This window comes from Platalea leucorodia, assembly GCF_965183815.1.
Source record: "Platalea leucorodia genome assembly, chromosome: 7".
NCBI classification, from domain to species: Eukaryota; Metazoa; Chordata; class Aves; order Pelecaniformes; family Threskiornithidae; genus Platalea; species Platalea leucorodia.
The window spans coordinates 24138819-24158160 of NC_138829.1; the positions used below are offsets into that span (position 1 = coordinate 24138819).

At 38.6% G+C, this 19342-nt stretch overlaps 1 protein-coding gene across 8 annotated transcripts in view; it reads right to left on the bottom strand.

Moving 5' to 3' along the window:
- The window catches only part of NRXN3 (neurexin 3), a gene marked incomplete at both ends in the record, with an annotated part of 985035 nt that overhangs the window by 105062 nt on the left and 860631 nt on the right, over window positions 1-19342 (bottom strand). For 5 of the 8 annotated variants that reach the window (XM_082316885.1, XM_082316884.1, XM_082316882.1 and 2 more), the window contains one exon: window positions 3935-4242. In XM_082316885.1, the coding sequence (XP_082173011.1) occupies window positions 3935-4242 (308 nt within the window). Of the gene's footprint in view, window positions 1-3934; window positions 4243-10541; window positions 10632-19342 lie in introns of all 8 variants that reach the window. The other 3 variants (XM_082316881.1, XM_082316887.1, XM_082316886.1) reach the window with 1 other exon arrangement.

A 19342-nucleotide genomic window follows, 5' to 3' on the forward strand; every position in this document is an offset into this window, starting at 1 on the left:
GTACAGAATACGGTCATACAATTCAACTGTTTCTCACTCAAATCCTGCCGTCCTCCACTGATCTAAGTTTCACTGCCTTACAGAAATGTTATTATAAATTTTAAAACAAAATGAAGTTATAGACATTTTAAATGCTAATATCATTGCCACCAGGTATTTCCAGTAATATTTTTCTCTCAATTCCCCTTGTCTTGGTTGTTTGTCCAAGACTATATCCCATGTTTGGGATCTTCACAAATTGAAAAGCATGTCATTGGTCTGTGCATATACTGTGTATTTCTAAAGCACTTCATTTTCCCAGCTGCTTTAGTCTAACTGTGCTCTAAAATACTTCTGGCAGTATTCAGACTACCTAACTGCAGGAGGTATCTTGGTGTACGTTACAAGCAGAAGAAATCTTTGCAGTTATCATGCTCTTCTGTGCTTCCTTAACAAGTGATGTGTAAATCTAAATCCTACTGAAATTCCCCTGGATTTTCTATCACTTTGGGATTACAGACTTGATATTCTGCACAAGCTTTATATGCATTTCAAAGAGGAGAAGTTTTAGTTACTTACATATGAAAATGAGTAATAGAAATAGCACAGATATTTCTAATACAGTAAGAATAATAATTCTTTATCCCAATTTTTGCTATTTTGCATTAGATGCTTTACTTTTACTTGTATCATGTTTGGTGTATCTACAACGGTCCAGAACCCTTCTGTGCTAAGCAGTGTACACATGCAGAATAAAAAGTACATTTTGAACCCAAGGAGTCTGCAATCTAAGCACAAAACAAGATATCACACATGGATAAAGAAAAATGGATAATAAAACAAAAAATGTGTCAATATTGATCAGCTTGATAAACAGCTGCCTTAGACCATCATCAGCCTAACCTCTGACAACTTTTTGGCACGCATCATGATGAAAGGAGGGTTTCAATAGGATTGGAAAAATAACCTGCTGTTGCCTTGTGGATGGTACCAGGAAGCAGAAAGATTCTTACAATCAAATCTAAGAAGTGAGAGAAAAAAATGCTTGAATCATGCTGATCAGAATGGGGAGAGAAGAGGCTAAACTGTGAATGGCTTTCAAAGTGAAGAAAAATTGTTTATTTCTGAGCAGAAAAGAGAAGAGAAAGCTTGAGCAAGGTAATAACTAACGGTATTTGTACTGCTCATAGCCTTAGGTAGCTATATTTTACATTCCCCAAAGAACAAACTTGTTCTATTAGATTTTTGCACCACTTAGATCTAAAATTGTACGCAGGCTTGACAATGGTGATGTCGAACACAAGCAAAATAAAATAACCATTAGGCATCTGAAAACCACAGCTGGAGATACTGCCCAAACAGAAAAAGACAATTTCTTCTCACTTTCACCACACAAATAACGCAACTTAAGCTGACAAAATCAAATTCTACCAAGAGTAAGGAAAAAAGGCGAGCCATCTGTGCTGCGACAGCAATAAAATGGCCTGATATTGAAATGCAGAAAGTTGTAACGGAGGTACATATTGACCTTTATCTTTCTTTCAGTGGGTAGCATGAAGTGTCAAAGAGTTATTGCTTTAATATCAGCTGAGATGGGGCCATTTGTTGTGGTGCATGTCTATCCAGGAAATCACTGCTCTAACCATGTTTTTAGAAGCACTTTGACACTTTATTAAATCTTCTTGATGCTCTTTCAGCACACAGTGGTCTCTACAGGCTGAGTGAATTGCCATGTAGGTTAGGTAGGAAGCTTTCTTTCCTCTTCAAGTAAGCCAGTGTCATCTCCAGCTTGACCCAGCCCACAAAGGTCCAGTGCTACTCTCCGTTACACTCCTATAGCTAAACACAGTTCTGCTGCCTTTATAAATTACAGAAAATCTCCAATAAACTAACAAGTACAGGATCAGGACCACAGATTTTATTCTTATGGAGATGTAATTGCAAAAAGATATTCTCTAAAATTAGAGCTAGCCACCGAGGAGAAGAAGTTGTAATTCTTTCAAAGTTTACGACAAACAGTGACCAAGCTTGGGGTAATTTCCCCTCATTTAGCTGAGACTATAAATCACCTATCGGGTGTTTGAGGCTAATAACTCAATTAATCCCAGTCCTGCTGCCAACTGGATTTACAGAGTACCAAAGGGGGCAATGTTAAACCTTGGCTTGGAATTAATTACTCTAATAGTTGTAAATTCCACTGCAGCCAGAGGTACCTCACAGAATGGTTGTCATTGGAAAGGACCTCTGAAGGTCATCTGGTCCACCCACTGTGCTCAAGCAGGGTCACCCAGAGCCAGTTGCCCAGAACCATGGGCTTTTGAATATTTACAAGCATGGACACTCCACAACCTCTCTGGGCAACTTGTGCCAGTGCTCAGTCACCCTCACAGTAAAAAAAGTGTTTCATGATGTTTATAGGGAAACTCCTGTGTTTCAGTTTGTGTCCATTGCCTCTGGTCCTGTCACTGGGCACCACTGTCATCTTTATACCCTCCCTTCAGGTACTTGCACACATTGATAAGATCCCCCCTCTTCTCCAGGCTGAACAGTCCCAGCTCTCTCAGCCTTTTCTCATAGGAGAGATGCTCCAGTCCCTTAAACATCTTAGAGGCCCTTTGTTGGACTCTCTTCAGTAACTCCATGTCTCTTTTGTACTGAGGAGCCCAGAACTGGACATAATACTCGAGGCACGGCCTGACCTCCTACACAATTAAGATGACGATTTTTGTGTTTTCTTATTCTAAGTGACCAGGACTAGATAAAAAATAGAGAGAATGGTCATATATATACAAGCACAATCAATAATTGATTAAACCTTCTGAAGCAGTTAGAAAGCAAGCATGCAACTTGTATGATTACAGATTTCAAAGTCCTTGATTTCATTAAGGTCTTCTGTCCCAAGCAGCAGCAATTGTTTCAGGGAAGCAGATGGAATAATTTAATTTTTTTCTGCAACTAGACAACAATATACCTTTCTCTGGAGGTTTAATAAAGGCACACTCTGATCAATAATCACTCGCCAGTGTCTCAGCTAGTGTATGCTGGTGTCAGTGAAAGTATGTTGATTTCTACAGGATGAGGTTCTGATGTAAATAAAGATTTTAAAACAAATGTTTCATCCTAGTTGATAACATGATAGTATGCCACTGAAATAAATAATTTTCAAAATCTGATCCACTACTCAGATTGGTTATTTCCATGATTCTTTTCTTTGTACAGACAAGGAGAGCCAATTTAAGGTGTTTATTTCTAATCAGTACCATATTATGGCTGCCACACAAGTGGTTCCAAAACCACTGCATTTTTAGGACTGAAAACACTACATTGGCACAATTAAGCCAGAACATCTGAAATTCTTTTTTTTTGTAGGAATGATTTTTACCAAAGATGTTGGAACTGCTCTATGTTGGAACATCTACATTTTACAAGAAACTGATCTTGATAGCGTTCCTTTAAAATTTTCTACAGGAAGGCTATAAAAGGAAAATGAAAAATGGCTCTACCTGGAAGTAATGCTCCATTGCTTTTCTCCCCATTATGAACTTCACTGTTGCAGCAGTACATACTGTCATAATAATAAATAACCATACACCCACCCCCTGTTAAGCTTTGTAACTCCCTTAGGAATACGTTTCCCCACATATGGAACTGTGGAAACATAGTTAAAATCATGTTCTCATTCACATAGGGGCAATCCTGGTCACATAAATGGGGTTGCACTAGAACAGGAGGAAAATCTGTCCCCATTATCACATACATGTGCCATAATAATTCATCCAGCTGTTTGTTCACTAACACAGGACAACATTTTGTGCTGATTTACCCTACACAACGTTATTAAAATAGTTACATGGAGCGTGATTCAGAGAACATGGCTCCCATGAACTTACAAGTGAGCAGTGAAACAAAAGACTAATTAAGAACCCAAGGAAATGCAGAAGACTAATTGACTCACCTGGATGCTAGGTGGTGAACGATTTTTCCGGGTTGTAGTGGTGGCCATCGTGGTTGTGGTTTCCATGACTGTAGTAGACATTTCTGGTGGCATGGAGGTTGTGGGTGTTGTTCCCAAGATGGAAGGGACTTCCCCAACGAGTCGGACACTTCCATTGATTTTAATGTTGGGGTTGTTCTCCGCTGCCATGTTCAGCACTTTCAAGCCATTGTAATAGAGACCGGAGAGCTGGCCTTGGAAGAGACGCCCTCTGTCCTTCCCTCCTATGGCTATTTGCGCCTGGGTGTTGAAGATCGTTAACTGTCGTCCTGGTGAAGGGGGGTGAATAACATTATTGCCAGACATTTCCTTCACTTTGCATCTTACATTGAGTCCCGGCCAGAAATGATGGACAACAAAGAAGTAGATTCATTCTTGGTAGTGTTTACGATGACTGTAGAAATACAGTATGGAAATGTACTGTCTAAAGCTCATTAATAAGGAAGATTAGCCTGAAAGCAAGAACAGCTAAAACTGAGCCTCATACTCCAACATCCACTCACACATCAAAACTCTGGAGGAGCTTTAACTCAGTCAGAAATTTGAACCCACTCTTTTAGAGTTGGACCCATTTTAAACTACGTATAAGACTTCAATATGTGCCTATATTTCTACTATCAATTCAGATTTCAGTACCTGTCAAGCTTTAGCCCATAAATAAACCTTCTATTTCGACTGGTCAAAGGATGGGATTAACTCATAAAGCCACTTTTAATAATGCAAAGGTTTTAAGGGGTGGCTTGAAGACAGTAAAACATCAGAAAAAAATTGATGGTGATATAAGGATTGTGTAGGAGTCTTCAGACAGAATCAGTCATGATCTTCCACCTGTAAATTTTGTGTTGTGAAGGCTCACAAATCTAAAACCAAGAAACACCAAATGCAAACATTTGTGATGTCTCTGAAAGAGCAAAGTTTTTGAAATAGCGAGGATAACCTAGTGTTTCAGATGGTTAAGCCCCAGTATGCCTTACATGTGACTCCCCTATTACAGACAGTGAAATTCAAATGTAGGCAGGTTAAGTGGTTTACTCAAGGTCACACCTTGAGTGTTAGGAGTGGTCTAATATCATATATAATGAAAAATATATTTATTAAAAATAAATCTAGTAACAATTGCCAATTCACCTAGTTTTGCAGGACACTTAAATCACGTTCAGCCTGGACTGCTTTATAAATACTGCTTATTTCCCAGGCTGCACTAGGTTGACTATGTTAAGAAATAAATTGCTTCATGCAGTGCAAAGGCAGTGCCTATAATTTCGCTGTTCCTCAGAAGATTAGGCGCATGCCACCTGGAATCTGTTGAATTAACAGACAACCAGACAGGGCAGAGTTCAGAAGGGTTATCAATGCAGCATCAAGTCAATCATCATTCAAATATCTACTGTGTTTTCCCATTTTTATAAAGTTTGAACCATGTGTCCCCATCCCATTCCCACTCCCCAGGTCTCACTCACCACTTCCTCTCTCTAGTCCACCCTGATGAGAGGTGCAAAATGCCACCATGTAGCAAAGCCTATAACCCACTGCTCATTCCTTCACAGCCAGTGGTTAGAGTAGATCAAAATACAAGGGGGAGCTCACCAATTTTGGTGGTCGTCGTGACGGGTCTCGAAGTCAAGTGGTGATGCGGTGTTGCATCATCTTATGGTGACAGGATGGACCATGGAGAAGAGAATGGGGACAAGAGAAGAAATGTATCTGAAAGGAGTTCCTGTCCCCAAAAAGGGCCCTAGCTAACTAAGCAAAAGTGTATGGAGAGGTGTAATATACGGACATGTGGATGTGGGCTGCACATCCCTTGTGCTCCTCACCCACAGATTTGTAAATGAAACACTAGGACTTGATCAGGGTGGAGTAACTGCATTGATGAAAAAATGAGAAATAAAAATGGAGGGTATCCTTCACCTGGAAAGTGTTGAAACACCTGATGCCATGTACTGCATCTCAGGAAGTTTTAAACTTACCAGAGGCAATGTATGTCTATTAAAACATCAACATGTACTGAAGCCACCCATCCTCAGCATGTAAAAACAGAGCCTTTCCTCTTGTCTATGAGGAAAATAAGATCCAATAACAGTATCTGTCAAAATATTCATCCCTCTCAGCCCAGCTCCTGTCTGAGCTAGAGGAAATGGCACTGTACACTGCATAAGGCCAAACTCTTGTCATATACCATGTCCTCAGAGACTGCTTTTCTTCTCTGTCCTGTTGTGCTTTGGATTTTTTAATGGGTATGCTGTCCATTTTTACTACACCATTTTCCCTTCTCCTCACACGTTCCCTCCCTCTAGCACTATATTTCTTTCCGTACTGTCCCTGCCCCTACATACCCAGACATTTTATTTGCTACATTCCCTCCTTCCCACCTCACTCATGAGAGAGTGCCAAAAGGTAGAGGTGAGATGAGTAAAGAACAGGGAGTTATTTCACTAATATTGAGATGTTATCCCTGAAAATGGAGGGAAGGTACTGACCATTCAAAGCTTTCCATTTTCATTCTTTTCTCCCCTTGAATCAATACTGTATCTTTTCTCATCTTCTGCCAAAGGGAAAAAGGGTGAGCAATGATGAGGAATGAGAATTTTTGCTGTTCCAGCTAGGACAGCTCTCCAAGCCAGGATAGAAAAGTGGTTCCCTCACTATTACTGAAGGATTACAACTCTCCTCAGGATGTCATTTATTCTAACCCAAGCTCATAGCACAGCTTTAGACATGCCTGTCGTATCTCTTGCTTTACTTTCAAGAATGAGGAGTTAGTATATTAAGGCTGAAAAAAAGATAATGTCTTCATTTATGGGCCTTCATCTGCATCTTCTAATGTGTACACCAAGGAGGTGGTCCCACTCCAGTAAAAAAAAGCACTTTGTGTGTTGTGGGGTCTTCCTTGTTTGCTAAGTGGTCTTCCAGCCCGGGATTCATGCACTGCACCTTACGGTTAATGCTGGAGACAGCACTGGTGCTAGAACTGTGTTTGCTAAAAGAACAATCACTTGTTGGAGTCACCTACAACCTGTCATTCCTCATTCTTCACTCTACGATGGTGTACACGCGCATGAATAGAGACAACAGGAAAATGAATATGGAATGAGAGAAAACTGTTGAGAAAATATAACTTAATTCTGCCACCATAGGTCTCTTCTAATCATTCTTTTGATTACATGGTTCTGAAGCCCTTGCTTCCCCTAAGTAAAATTTATTTGACCACTGAATTTTATTGAGGAACTGTTTACATTAGTAAATTCTATTAGGTGTGTAAGGGTTGCAGACTTACAGTCCTTCTTTTCCACAGAGAACACTTCCTACTGCTATTTTGGTGTCACACTGGAGAAAAATGATAAGCATATCTTAAGTGTCTGACGTGTTTTGTAAATATGCAGAACAGTTCAAGCTCTCGTTTCTTTGTTTGCTCTCTCATTGACTTCTTCATTTGGAAAACTGAATACCAATTAAAAATATCACAGAGAAATCTCAGTAAAGTGTAACTTTTCCATAACACTAGGAGAGATTTTGGGCCTGATTTTGCAAATCCTAATTCACATTAATAGTTCTTGCTTCAAAAGTACAGTCACTCACACCAACGAGACTTCACATGTAAGTAAGAGAGATTTGGATTTGAAGAATTAAGGACTTCCAGGATCAGTCCTTTTGATAAGATGCTTCTGGGTCTTTATTAGCTCATTCAATTGCAGAATAGGTAACAACTGTGCCTTACCAGACACCATGTGTTCTGCTAAAGAAATCTGCTGGTTTCATGACTACTTAAATTGAACAATTTAGGACTAATACTTCTTTTTTTACTCGCATACAGAATCTCAGTGAAGTTAATAGTGTTTAATGTTTTGCTTACTACTCATATAATTCAAGATTGCAAACCTGGGCTCCTCTTAAAAATATTTTAAACCAATTCATAAAATTTTAAAAACTTCAAAAAACAGTAATGATGCCACTTCAGAAAGATGTGTTATATTTGTTTTCCAAGAATGAACTATTTCATTATTATGAATAAAGCAACTGTGGTACTAAAGGAAGACCAAATCTATGACATTCAAAAATGTCAATCAAAAAGTGTATCATCTTACCTCACTCAAGCCAAAAACTCATATGGGCAAGACAGCTATTCTATATGCTGTCTCTTTGACGAATCTATCTGTTCCTCCATCCATCAGTTCATCTTGTTCCATTTTGATAGCAAGCTACCCTTTCACTCATCATCTTTATAAAGTCTTCTGACAGAAGGTTTCCATGTTTCATTAATTGTTGGATGGATGACCAGATGGATGAGCAGGTTGGTGAATAGATAGGTAAATTATTCATTCTTATTCTTTTTTAATTTGAGTGGTACCTAAGTTGCTGAAAATGTCTATCTACTTTGGAACAAAGGAACAAAGCTATATTGTCTCAGGTGTTACACTGCAGAATGTCATTCCCTAAAAGAAAGTGTGAAGACTGAATTTCCTTTCACTTTAGTAAAAAAATGGCTCTACACTTCTGGCCTAAAAACATCCAGCACTTTGAGAGTGTCTGAATGCTCAAATATTGTCTCTTTTAGACCCTACTGCATGTGTGATTGTCTTTTAACAAAGCATCAATATCCACAAAAGGTAGACTTCAGTTCAAAACTTCAGGATGGCTTACAAATGAAAGTGCCTTGGCATGCTTGTAAGTTCAAACTTGGAGAAGCAGCGACATGAAATAAAAGATTCGCTGGAAAACCAAAAAGGAACAAAACAAAACAAAACAAAAACACAAAAGAAAACAAAGGTGGGTTTCTCAAGCACATGAATTGCATCAAGGAATTAGACATGCACCTGTTTTAACAAAATTGAGGCAATCATTGTCTTTAGTGTTAAAGGGACTTTAGTAATTGAAACTTACCAAAATTATCCTCTTTTTAGTGTTAAGCTTTATTTTTTTATTTTAGTTTGATCTTGTAAATTAACAGGGCAACCCACTGAGACTCAATAAGCATTTTCTGTATCCCTTTTTCTTAAAACTTGTTTACGACTTAGCTGAATTAACTGTTCCATAAAACCCTGGTGGTCAAAAAATATTTCTGTTTTAGTTACACAAATATTTTTGTCTTACTTTCACAAATACTTTAGCTTTAATTACAAACATTACACCACTGTAGACCAAACCCGAAAAGTGGGCAATACTGTCAGCTCTCATTGAAGTCAATGGGAACTCAGTGTGCACAACACTTTGCAGGATCAGACCCGTTACATAAAAATATTTTGGCCGTAGTTAGCCACATCCTTCGTGACCTTAACTTAATTCATACTGGCTAAATCAGTTTGTTAATTCAGCTGAGGACAGAAGTTTGAAACAGAACATAAATTATATTTTTCCAATCCTACAAAACATTGGTTTTCCCTCTGGGAAAATTTGTTAACAACCATAGTCTAAGTCAGCACAGAAAATGCAAGACCTGAGTTCAAAGGTCACCCCCTTTTATCAGCAGTACTTTCTTAAAAGGAAACAAGAGAAGATTGTGTTCTGCTTTTTCTAGACTTCAAGGCAAGGAGTTAGTTACAGTGGGTTGTGGGTTTTTTTATTATAGAGGGAGATCTTCCTGACTTATGCTCCACTGTATTACCTAGAGCCCAGTCTAAACCCTGCTGAAATCAGAGTTATTCTGTTACCTTCAACAGGCTTTGGAATGGGCTCTACATCCAAGATTTCTTTTTTTTCCCCTCCAAATTCCTGATAAAAGAACATTACTGTTCTGACACAAGTCCAATTTCAACAGGTCACTGAATGTACGCAGAAATCTCACTCAAGCCAGCTAGACTTATGCATTTTAACAAGTCTTGTGCTGGACTGAGGCCAATTACTCTAGGCAAACCCACAAAATTAAGTAGCACTGCCTGAGATTAAGTTAGGGAAGAATTTGACCCATAACTTAGACAAATGTATCATTTCAGTGTTCAAACTGTATTCCAGACATAGCATAAAAATGACAGAACAATCATCTTTCTCTGTCTCCCTCACTGTAGTTTAAATGAAAGTGTTAAAAAATGTTTTCTTTACAACATTTTTAAAAATTGTTTAATTATCTTAATACAATTAGGAAACACATAGCCATAGTGGCTAATCCGACTAATGAAATAAAAGAAACTTACAGAAAGTAGTTTAACAAGTAGGTTTGAAAATTTTTTAAGAAAACTTCAGATAATAAAGATATAAATGTAGTTTAAAAACAAATCAAAAAAAGAAAATCATGCAGTGGTTAAATTGCCATAATACATGTTGTTGCTCTTCATTCTTCTTCGTTTTGGTTTTTTTTTTTTTAGAAAACGTCTCCTGAATTTTTGCTTGTTTGTTTGTCATTACTATGATAGCAAGCTTAGAATTTCGTCCCTTTAACTGCATTTTAATAGCAATGTATTATAGCATGATTTATCAACATATGGCAGGTGGAAGCTGACACAAATTATAATGAAAATTAAAACAGTCATTTATGCAGCAGGCGATTATAATTTAAGAAACATTTATTTGCAGGCTTTAAAAATGAGGGTTTAGAATCAAATGGTTTTAAAATGAAAGTTTTAATGACTGTTACCTTTTTCCTGCAGCCACTCCTCTACGGGCCGGTTATATTTGAAGGGGATTTTCTGTTTTACCATTTGGAACCGTTCACTATCAGTGTTGCCTTTAAAGTTTAAAAAACAGCTTAAAAACAATCTGAAAAGTCAATGAAATAGTTAAAACATCCTAGATTTTTTTTGTTTTTTTAATGACCTTATTTAGCTATAAAAAATAAGTGCACGTGTGTGTACATATATATTTGAAAAGAGAGAAATTTATCTTTAGTAAGGTGGAGAATAGTTATACATCCAATTGCCTGAGGTTCTGGAAGGTCGAAAAAGTTAAATCCTATGAAAAAGATATATCAGATTCTCTCTCCTCAGAGTATTTGTTAATCCAGATTGGTTAGAAGGCATGTGTAATTTGTCTGGGATATGAGACCTTGAATGACCTCAGTTACATGAGTTAAAACATTTTGATCAGACTCTAGATCTGGTTACACAAGGACATGGCACAATACATCTATCAGTCACACAAACATACAGCTAGTAGTATTTTGATAAACCTTCTCACAGTAGTAAAAGACACGTGTTAGGACTAGAAACCCAGTAAACAGAAAAAAAGAGTGGAAGAAATTATAAGAAATTCATGCTGAAAGGATGTAATAGAATGAGTTTAGAAAACCCTAAGAGTGGGAAGATAGATAGAAAAAAAGGGAAGTAAAATTTAAAAAGAGGAAGATCTGTTAATTAATGATACGAAAAGCTCGTGTCCAGTTACCAAAGACTTGGGCCTGTTGCCAGAAGAAACAGAAGCTTAGAAACTAATTTAAATGAAAGCAGAAACAATTACCCAAGATGTAAATTCTGGCAAATGCCGTTCCTTTGTTCCGTGTTGATGGATGATAGAATTATCCAGTAAAGTGTGTTTTGGAGGAAAGCCCTTATCACTCTCACAGTACAGAAAAGAATAGGATTCATACCAAGTCTTTGTCCAAATTCCCTGGTTATTGAAAAAATTGTACAGCTCAGATGGGTTGGGCCAACCTCTAGTAGAAAGGAGCAGCTCAGTTTGACAGTGTTAGGAGTGACAGTAAACAAGTGCCATCATTCTGCTTTTTCTTCAACTACAGTCACTTTCTGACTCATTCTAGTTTTTGCTTCATGTATTATTTTTATAAAAACTCTTCAGTCAGATAGGCATAAGAAGAGTGCATCTTTTACAAAATTCATTATACTATTCTAGAAAACTAGAGTAAGCCCCCAGCTTACTGAACTAATGTTACCATAAACAGAAGTTCAGTAGATCAGGAGTGCTCCAATACATGTTTTGAATAAATGACAGTCCAAGAGTCAGCAACTGCTCTGCACAATTTGCAGTACTGCTTTTAAAATCCCACATATAAATAACCTAATGTGGCTTTGTATTTATTTGACTTTCTGAAACAGATGTTGGAATCTTTTTTTAATGTAAAGACACATCAAGGAAAAAAATATATATGACTAACAGCTGGCAAGATGCTCCACCCAGTCAACAGCAGATGCTGTCATACTGCAAGCAATATGACTGGCAAATCTCATGTGCTTGATAATCCTGACTGTGTAACTGTTGCTCGGAAATGCTGCCAGTCTGTATGAGGTACCTGCTGACCACAGCTATCTTCTCCAGCATCATCTTGTTACTGATGACTTTCTGGAACAAGTGAGAGGCACTATAGCAACACACCAGCTATATAATAATAATCCCACAATGATTCACATGTAATAAAGCATGGACCTAATCTTAAGGAGTATTTGTAAAAATCATTATCTGTATCTCTTTAAGTCCAGCTATAAGAAAAACAGCAATTTGGATTTAGGTTAATGTCTCCAACGATAATGACGAACATTTAGGAGCCTTGCTGCTTATTTGGGGCAACAGGGAAAGCAAAGCAAAAATATTTAAGAGCTTTACTGGCCTGATTCCTTATCATCTTCCTGGAAAGTAATCTCATTTTTTCCTTCCATGTAACAGATTCATTGTGGGAAACTGCTATTCCTCATTGTAGAAAGATCTAATCAATTACTAGCTGACACACACTGATGTACCAGTTGCTCTGTCCCACTTCAGATGCCTGCCTATACAATTGGTTACTCGGATAAACCAGAAGGAAAAGATAAAATATTGGAAACACACTCTGTCAGTCATTCATCAAATAATATTAAACAATGTACCGTGGTGGCTTGGAGTCACTCACAGACATTAAGTTACCTTTAAGTACATTCCCAGTTCTCATAAGTCATATCATCACCAACAAAAAGTACCAATAGTCAGTTCTGTATTTCTATGAATACAGATTCATAAACATAAAACTCGAATCATGTTCAGTGCAGGATCTAAGAAAAAAATTGATGAAGAGCAGCTAAGGTAGACAACAACAACAACAACAAAAAACACCTCAAGTTAAAGAGAAAAAAATACCAACAAAACAATTATTTTTGATCTGTTTATTAATAGTACGTTGATGACTAATGTAGGCTGGGGTCAGTTGTTTTCCCAATTTCTTAATCTAAAGGATAGGTCCTTTTCCTGAAAGTTGTCCTGTTCTTTTAAGCCTATGGGAAGTTTACACTCACAGGACAGGGAAGCAGACTTGCTTTGGGGAGAACAGAAACAAAAGTAATCGAGTCAAGCTCACTACAAAAACAATTTCTTTTTTAAAAATCAGTTAGCAAGGCATTCTGCTTATCCATTAGACCTTTACTCAACCCAATAATCCATGCTCTCCTTCACCAAACCAGCTAAATCTCGTAAAATGCAACCATAGAAATCTTGTGTCTCCTTTAGGTTATTTTTGGTCTGTTGCAGTGTGCCTATTTTTCTCTATGTAAGAAAGGGGTACTAGGTCCTGAAAGACACGCAGAAGGTGTTTCAGTGGGACTTAAAGACCTAAATTTCTCTGTCAACCCAGACTTGAACACCTACAGAGACTCTGTACATCTGTACAGCTACTACATCTGTATTGCATGTGATACAGAAAGATACAGTTTCAGTAGAAATAGAGGTTATTCCCCACTTTATAGAGCATGTTCTGAGTAACAACTCCTGGTTAGATGAGAGTGCATTGAAATCTTAATGTTGATGGCCAAGAACAATTTCTGTAGGGCCAAAGAAATTCTGTAACACGCTCAGAACAAAAAACTCCACTGGCTTCATTCGGTACGCACATAAGCAACCTTTTACTGGAGGCAATGAGATCTTTTTCAGAATAAAGAATGATCCACGGTTCATAGGAACACAAGAGTCAGCCAGTGGCTGGCATGGAGTGCTTCTTCCTCTATGTAGAGGGCTGACTGTAGAAAGGAAAAAATGTAGTAGATTGAAATTTCTCATAAGTAGGGCATCTCACAAGAACAGGCCAGAAAGACTAAGGTAGAAAGGAAGTGTGACAATGAAAGAAGACATGACAAGTAAAAATGGGTTTCTTATAATACAAGTCCTAGACCTTCAAGAAAGCCAGAAATGACAACTATTCCCCACCATATCTTTAAAGACTTTTTTTTTTTTTAAATCAGGTTTAATTTAATTTTATTATTATTATTAGGCAGATATATTCAGCATATAAAAATCATACCTTTAAAAGCTATGAAAAATTGAAGGACATTAGAAAATTCAGATAGGTTTAAATTGCAACATTAGTACCTGATCTATTATTTTTTGTTTTGTTTTTAAATTTTATTTCAGACATTAGTAAGAATGATTTTTAAAAACCTGTGCATGAGAATGTGTTCATTGATATACGCAGTTACAACATTGAGTTAAAGAACAAGGTTTCCATTTTCAAGTGCTTGGGACAGTCAGTTAATATCAATAAAAACATACAATTACTAAATTAATATTGACTTTGAGTTGTGCTTTAAAAAAAATAAACACAGCATTTGATATGAAAGTTCAAAAAGGAAATATCATGGTTTGCAACACGAAGTAACATAAGTTCAACATGAAGTAAGCTCATCAGACCTCTGACAGCTGAGCCATGACGTGATTAAGGGGGATTCTTGTCCATTTTCATACACAGAAATTTTCAGTAACAATCCTTTTGTGACCTCAAAGCAATGCCTTTCTAGAGCTGAATGATACACATGTTTAAACAATCCCTTCATGCAAATAATCTAGACGCCCTCATTTTTTCTCTTTGAGTCCAGCTCTGATTCAAGGCTGTACTTCAGAAAAGAATACATAGGATAAAAAGAGCCATTTAAATTTATTTTAGAAAATATGCTTAATCCTATAGCTCTTTTGCATTCAAAATCAATGCGGGTCTCAAAAGTCTGCAGGATATAATTTGTTATAGTAACATTGTGTTGATTAGTTTTGCTACTTGTGATTTACCAAATATTTTTCCTCCCATAGGTTCTAGCTGCTTAAATGATATGAGTACCAATAGGAATTGCTCATTTAAAATAACCTTCCTCCTTTTTCTTTCATCTCTTATAATAAAACCCTGTGTATCAATATGATCTGCTTCACAACATAGTTTCTTATGAAGAACTGTACCTCAGAAATACATTCATAGAATCACAGAATCATTTAGGTTGGAAAAGACCTTTAAGATCATCAAGTCCAACTGTTAACCTAGCACTGCCAAGTCCATCACTAAACCATGTCCTCAAGCACCACGTCTACATGCCTTTTAAATATCTTCAGGGATGGGGACTCAACCACCTCCCTGGGCAGCCTGTTCCAGTGCCTGACTACCCTTGCAGTGAAGAAATTTTTCCTAATATCCAACCTACACCTCCCCGGCACAACTTGAGGCCGTTTCCTCTCATCCTATCGCTTGCTACTTGGGAGAAGAGACTGATCACCTCACTACAACCTCCTTTCAGGTAGTTGGAGAGAGTGATAAGGTCTCCCCGCAGCCTCCTCTTCTCCAGGCTAAACAAGCCCCGTTCCCTCAGCCGCTCCTCATAAGACTTGTGCTCTAGACCCTTCACCAGCTTCATTGCCCTTCTTTGGACATGCTCCAGCACCTCAATGTCCTTCTTGTAGTGAGGGGCCCCAAACTGAACACAGTATTCAAGGTGCGGCCTCACCAGTGCCGAGTACAGGGGGATGATCACTTCTCTAGTGCTGCTGGCCACACTATTCCTGATACAAGCCAGGATGCTAATGGCCTCCTTGGCCACCTGGGCACATTGCCAGCTCATATTCAGCCAGCTGTCAACCAACATCCCCAGGTTCTTTTCTGCCAGGCAGCTTTCCAGCCACTCTTCCCCAAGCTTGTAGCATTGCATGGGGTTGTTGTGACCGAAGCGCAGGACCCAACACTTAGCCTTCTTGAACCTCATACAACTGGCCTCAGCCCATCGATCCAGCCTGTCCAGATCCCTCTGTAGAGCCTTCCTACCCTCCAGCAGATCAACACTCCCACCCAACTTGGTGTCATGTGCAAACTTCCTGAGGGTGCACTCGATCCCCTCATCCAGGTCATTGATAAAGTTATTAAACAGAACTGGCTCCAACACTGAGCCCTGGAGAACACCACTTGTGACCAGGCGCCAAGTGGATTTAACTCCATTCACCAGCACTCTCTGGGCCCAGCCATCCAGCCAGTTTTTTACCTAGCGAAGAGTACACTATGAGCAGCCAGTTTCTGCAGGAGAATGCTGTGAGAAAAGGTGTCAAAGGCTTTACTAAAGTCCAGGTAGACAACATCCACAGCCTTTCCCTCATCCACTCAGCAGGTCACCTTGTCATAGAAGGAGATCAGGTTAGTCAAGCAGGACCTCCCTTTCATAAACCCATGCTGACTGGGCCTGATCACCTGGTTGTCCCGTACATGCCGCATGATGGCACTCAAGATGATCTGCTCCATAACATTTCCCGGCACTGAGGTCAGACTGACAGGCCTTCACGTATTTTTTCTCCTTTCTCACACAAAATTCTAAAGCACAGCCAAACCTGGGTCTGTGAAGACTGGGGTAAAACAAGCCTTTTATTCCATTTAGTACTTAAATGTACAACGAACAGAAATCCTGCTGCATCTCCTAAGTATCACATAGACCTCAGTTTTACAACAAAGTGATAAACATCCAGGCTCTTATGACCTTAACGATTTTAATGGTAACATTTTGAAATCTTCTGGATTTTTGAATCTTGTTTAACCTGAATATTCAAAATATTTCAAATACCACAGACATTTCTGAGGACTAAATATTTTGGAGAGGAATCTGGCAGGAGAGCTCTATTTTTTTGTTTGACCCTCTTTCCCCCAAGAAAATCTGCCACCTAATTCATAAAAATCAGAGCCTGCTTGTTGCCAGTCTTCTGTCTTTTTTCTGGAGCCCTCTGTAACCCTGCTCCATGGACTATACAGATAAATAGATCAGATTCACTTCTGGCTTTGGCGCTTGATAATCTTCAATTTAGATCAAACTAAAATGGGAAAAAAAACCAACAGAATTTGCTTGCGCTAAGCACTATTAGCAGTTCCCACAGGAAATGCTTTTGATACAGTGCAACAGTCCAGGGGGAGACAGTTTAAATTTACTCATGGGCAAAGCAGAATTTTCTTCCAAAACCCTACAATGTTGGAAGATGTTTTGCTTTTCCAGTCATGGTTCCTTTAAGAAAACAATCCATCTTTATTGCATTAAGCTTATTTCTATAACTAAAATGAATTCTTAAGCCAAAGAAAGTAAAAGAGCAATTGAAGCTCTGAAAAATGTTGCTTCTTGGCCTAGATACCAATCACGATGATTTACTGCCTCTTTGGTGTGAAAGAGAAAAGCCGAAAGGTTCCAGCAAATTGCACTGGGCAGAAAGAAAGTACTCACTTCCAGGTGGAATATTAATCCAACCTGATGTGTTGTCAAGTCTGTGAAGATGCTAAAAAGAATACCATAAGAAAACATTCATCTGTCCTAAAGTAATGCCTAAGGCTGTTTTATGAAGAGACACTACAGCAGCAATATTTTCTTCATTGCTTATAAGTCTTTAAAAAGAATGAGACATTATATCTAATGAGCAGTTATTAAATGAAAGGCAATATAATGATATTAATAATTTAAGAAAACATTTTGAGATCAGTGCTCAAGGTTCGAACTGATTCCACCTCTCTTACCTTATTATAGCTGAAATTTCAGTAGAAGGGCTAGTAAGCAGCTAGTGTTTGATAGCTCAGTTCACCCACTGTCCTTTAATGCCAGGTCCCTTTGAGTTTTTATGGATGCTCATAATCTCGCTATGATTTACATACAATTAATTCACATCAGTACAGGAGGGGTGCATGGTAGCCTGCTATGGCCTGCGAAGTCTACCTTTAAGCGCTAAATCCTCTATTGACGTAAACTGACTCAGCTCAGTTCAGCCCTAAAACTCTTCTAGAGCTGATGCTGTACACCCTGGAAAAGGAGGCTCTTGTGCATCATGGAGAAGCTGCCATTTTTCCCTAATAGCTAATAAAAGGCACATGTACTGCAAATCACAAAAGTTTCAGAAGTGTGTTTGTGATTGGGACATGCTGAACCTCTTTAACCACTTCTGTTTACAGGCAGCTGCACTTAAAAACTTACAGCATACTAAATTGTCCCATTTTCACATTTCCTTAATTACATATTTTGTTCTGAATACTATGAAGTACAACCATCGTTTGTTCACATTTTGTATTCAGCAAGGAAACTGAGACAAGCCTATTAGTAAAGTTCATATTTAGGACCAAAACTTTCCCTCTTCCATAAATCAGGAAGGAATAACAACACTACAATTAGCTTTAGCATCAAGCCTGTTTATGAATAGCTGTTTATTTTGTTGCATTACTGTAAGGCCATATTGTGGTTTATGTTACATAACACAGGGAAGGTTTGCATTAAAATCAAACTATATTAAAAAATCTCTACTTGCACTAGTTTTTATAAAACACTAGAAAAAAGTCCAAACTTGAAACCACAGCTCTGGCTTATACAGAAATGAAACAGGATGGCCATACAACTAAACAAAATAATTATAAGGCAGGTGATCCAGAATTTTTCTTTCTAATTACAACAAACTGTCCCTCTACAAATTCCTGCAAAGCTTCAGTTTTGCCTTGTGTAACAAGGGGTGCTATGGAGGATTAATTCAAAGTTGGGATTTTATTTTATTTGATGGGACTGAAGAACAGCAAAGCCTTGACATTGTTCATCTTTGCTTCAGCTCTTGGATATTGTGCTTTTCCCTCTGCCTTCACTGTTCAATAAAGTTGCATCTTTTGCTATTGAATTCTCATTTTATTTCTTGTCATAGAATCATAGAATGGCTTGGGTTGGAAGGGACCTTAAAGATCGTCTGGTTCCAAGCCCCCTGCCATGGCCAGGGACACCTTCTGCTAGACCAGGTTACTCAAAGCCCCATCCAACCTGGCCTTGAACACTTCCAAAGATGGGGCATCCACAACTTCTCTGGACAACCTGTTCCAGGGCCTCACCACCCTCATCGTAGAAAATTTCCTCCTATATCTAATCTAAATCTACCCTCTTTCAGTTTAAAGCCATTACCGCTTGTCGTGTCGCTACAAGCCCTTCTAAAAAGCCCCTCTCCAGCTTTCCTGTAGGTCCCCTTCAGGTACTAGAAGGCTGCTATAAGGTCTCCCTGGACCCTCTCTTCTCCAGGCTGAACAATGCCAACTCTCTCAGCCTGTCTTCATAGGAGAGGTGCTTCAGGCCACTGATCATCTTTACGGCCCTCCTATGGACTTGCTCCAACAGGCCCATGTCCTTCTTATGTTGGGGGCCCCAGAGCTGAATGCAGTACTCCAGGTGGGGTCTACACGAGAGTGGAGTAGAGGGGGAGAATCACCTCCCTCAAGCTGCTGGT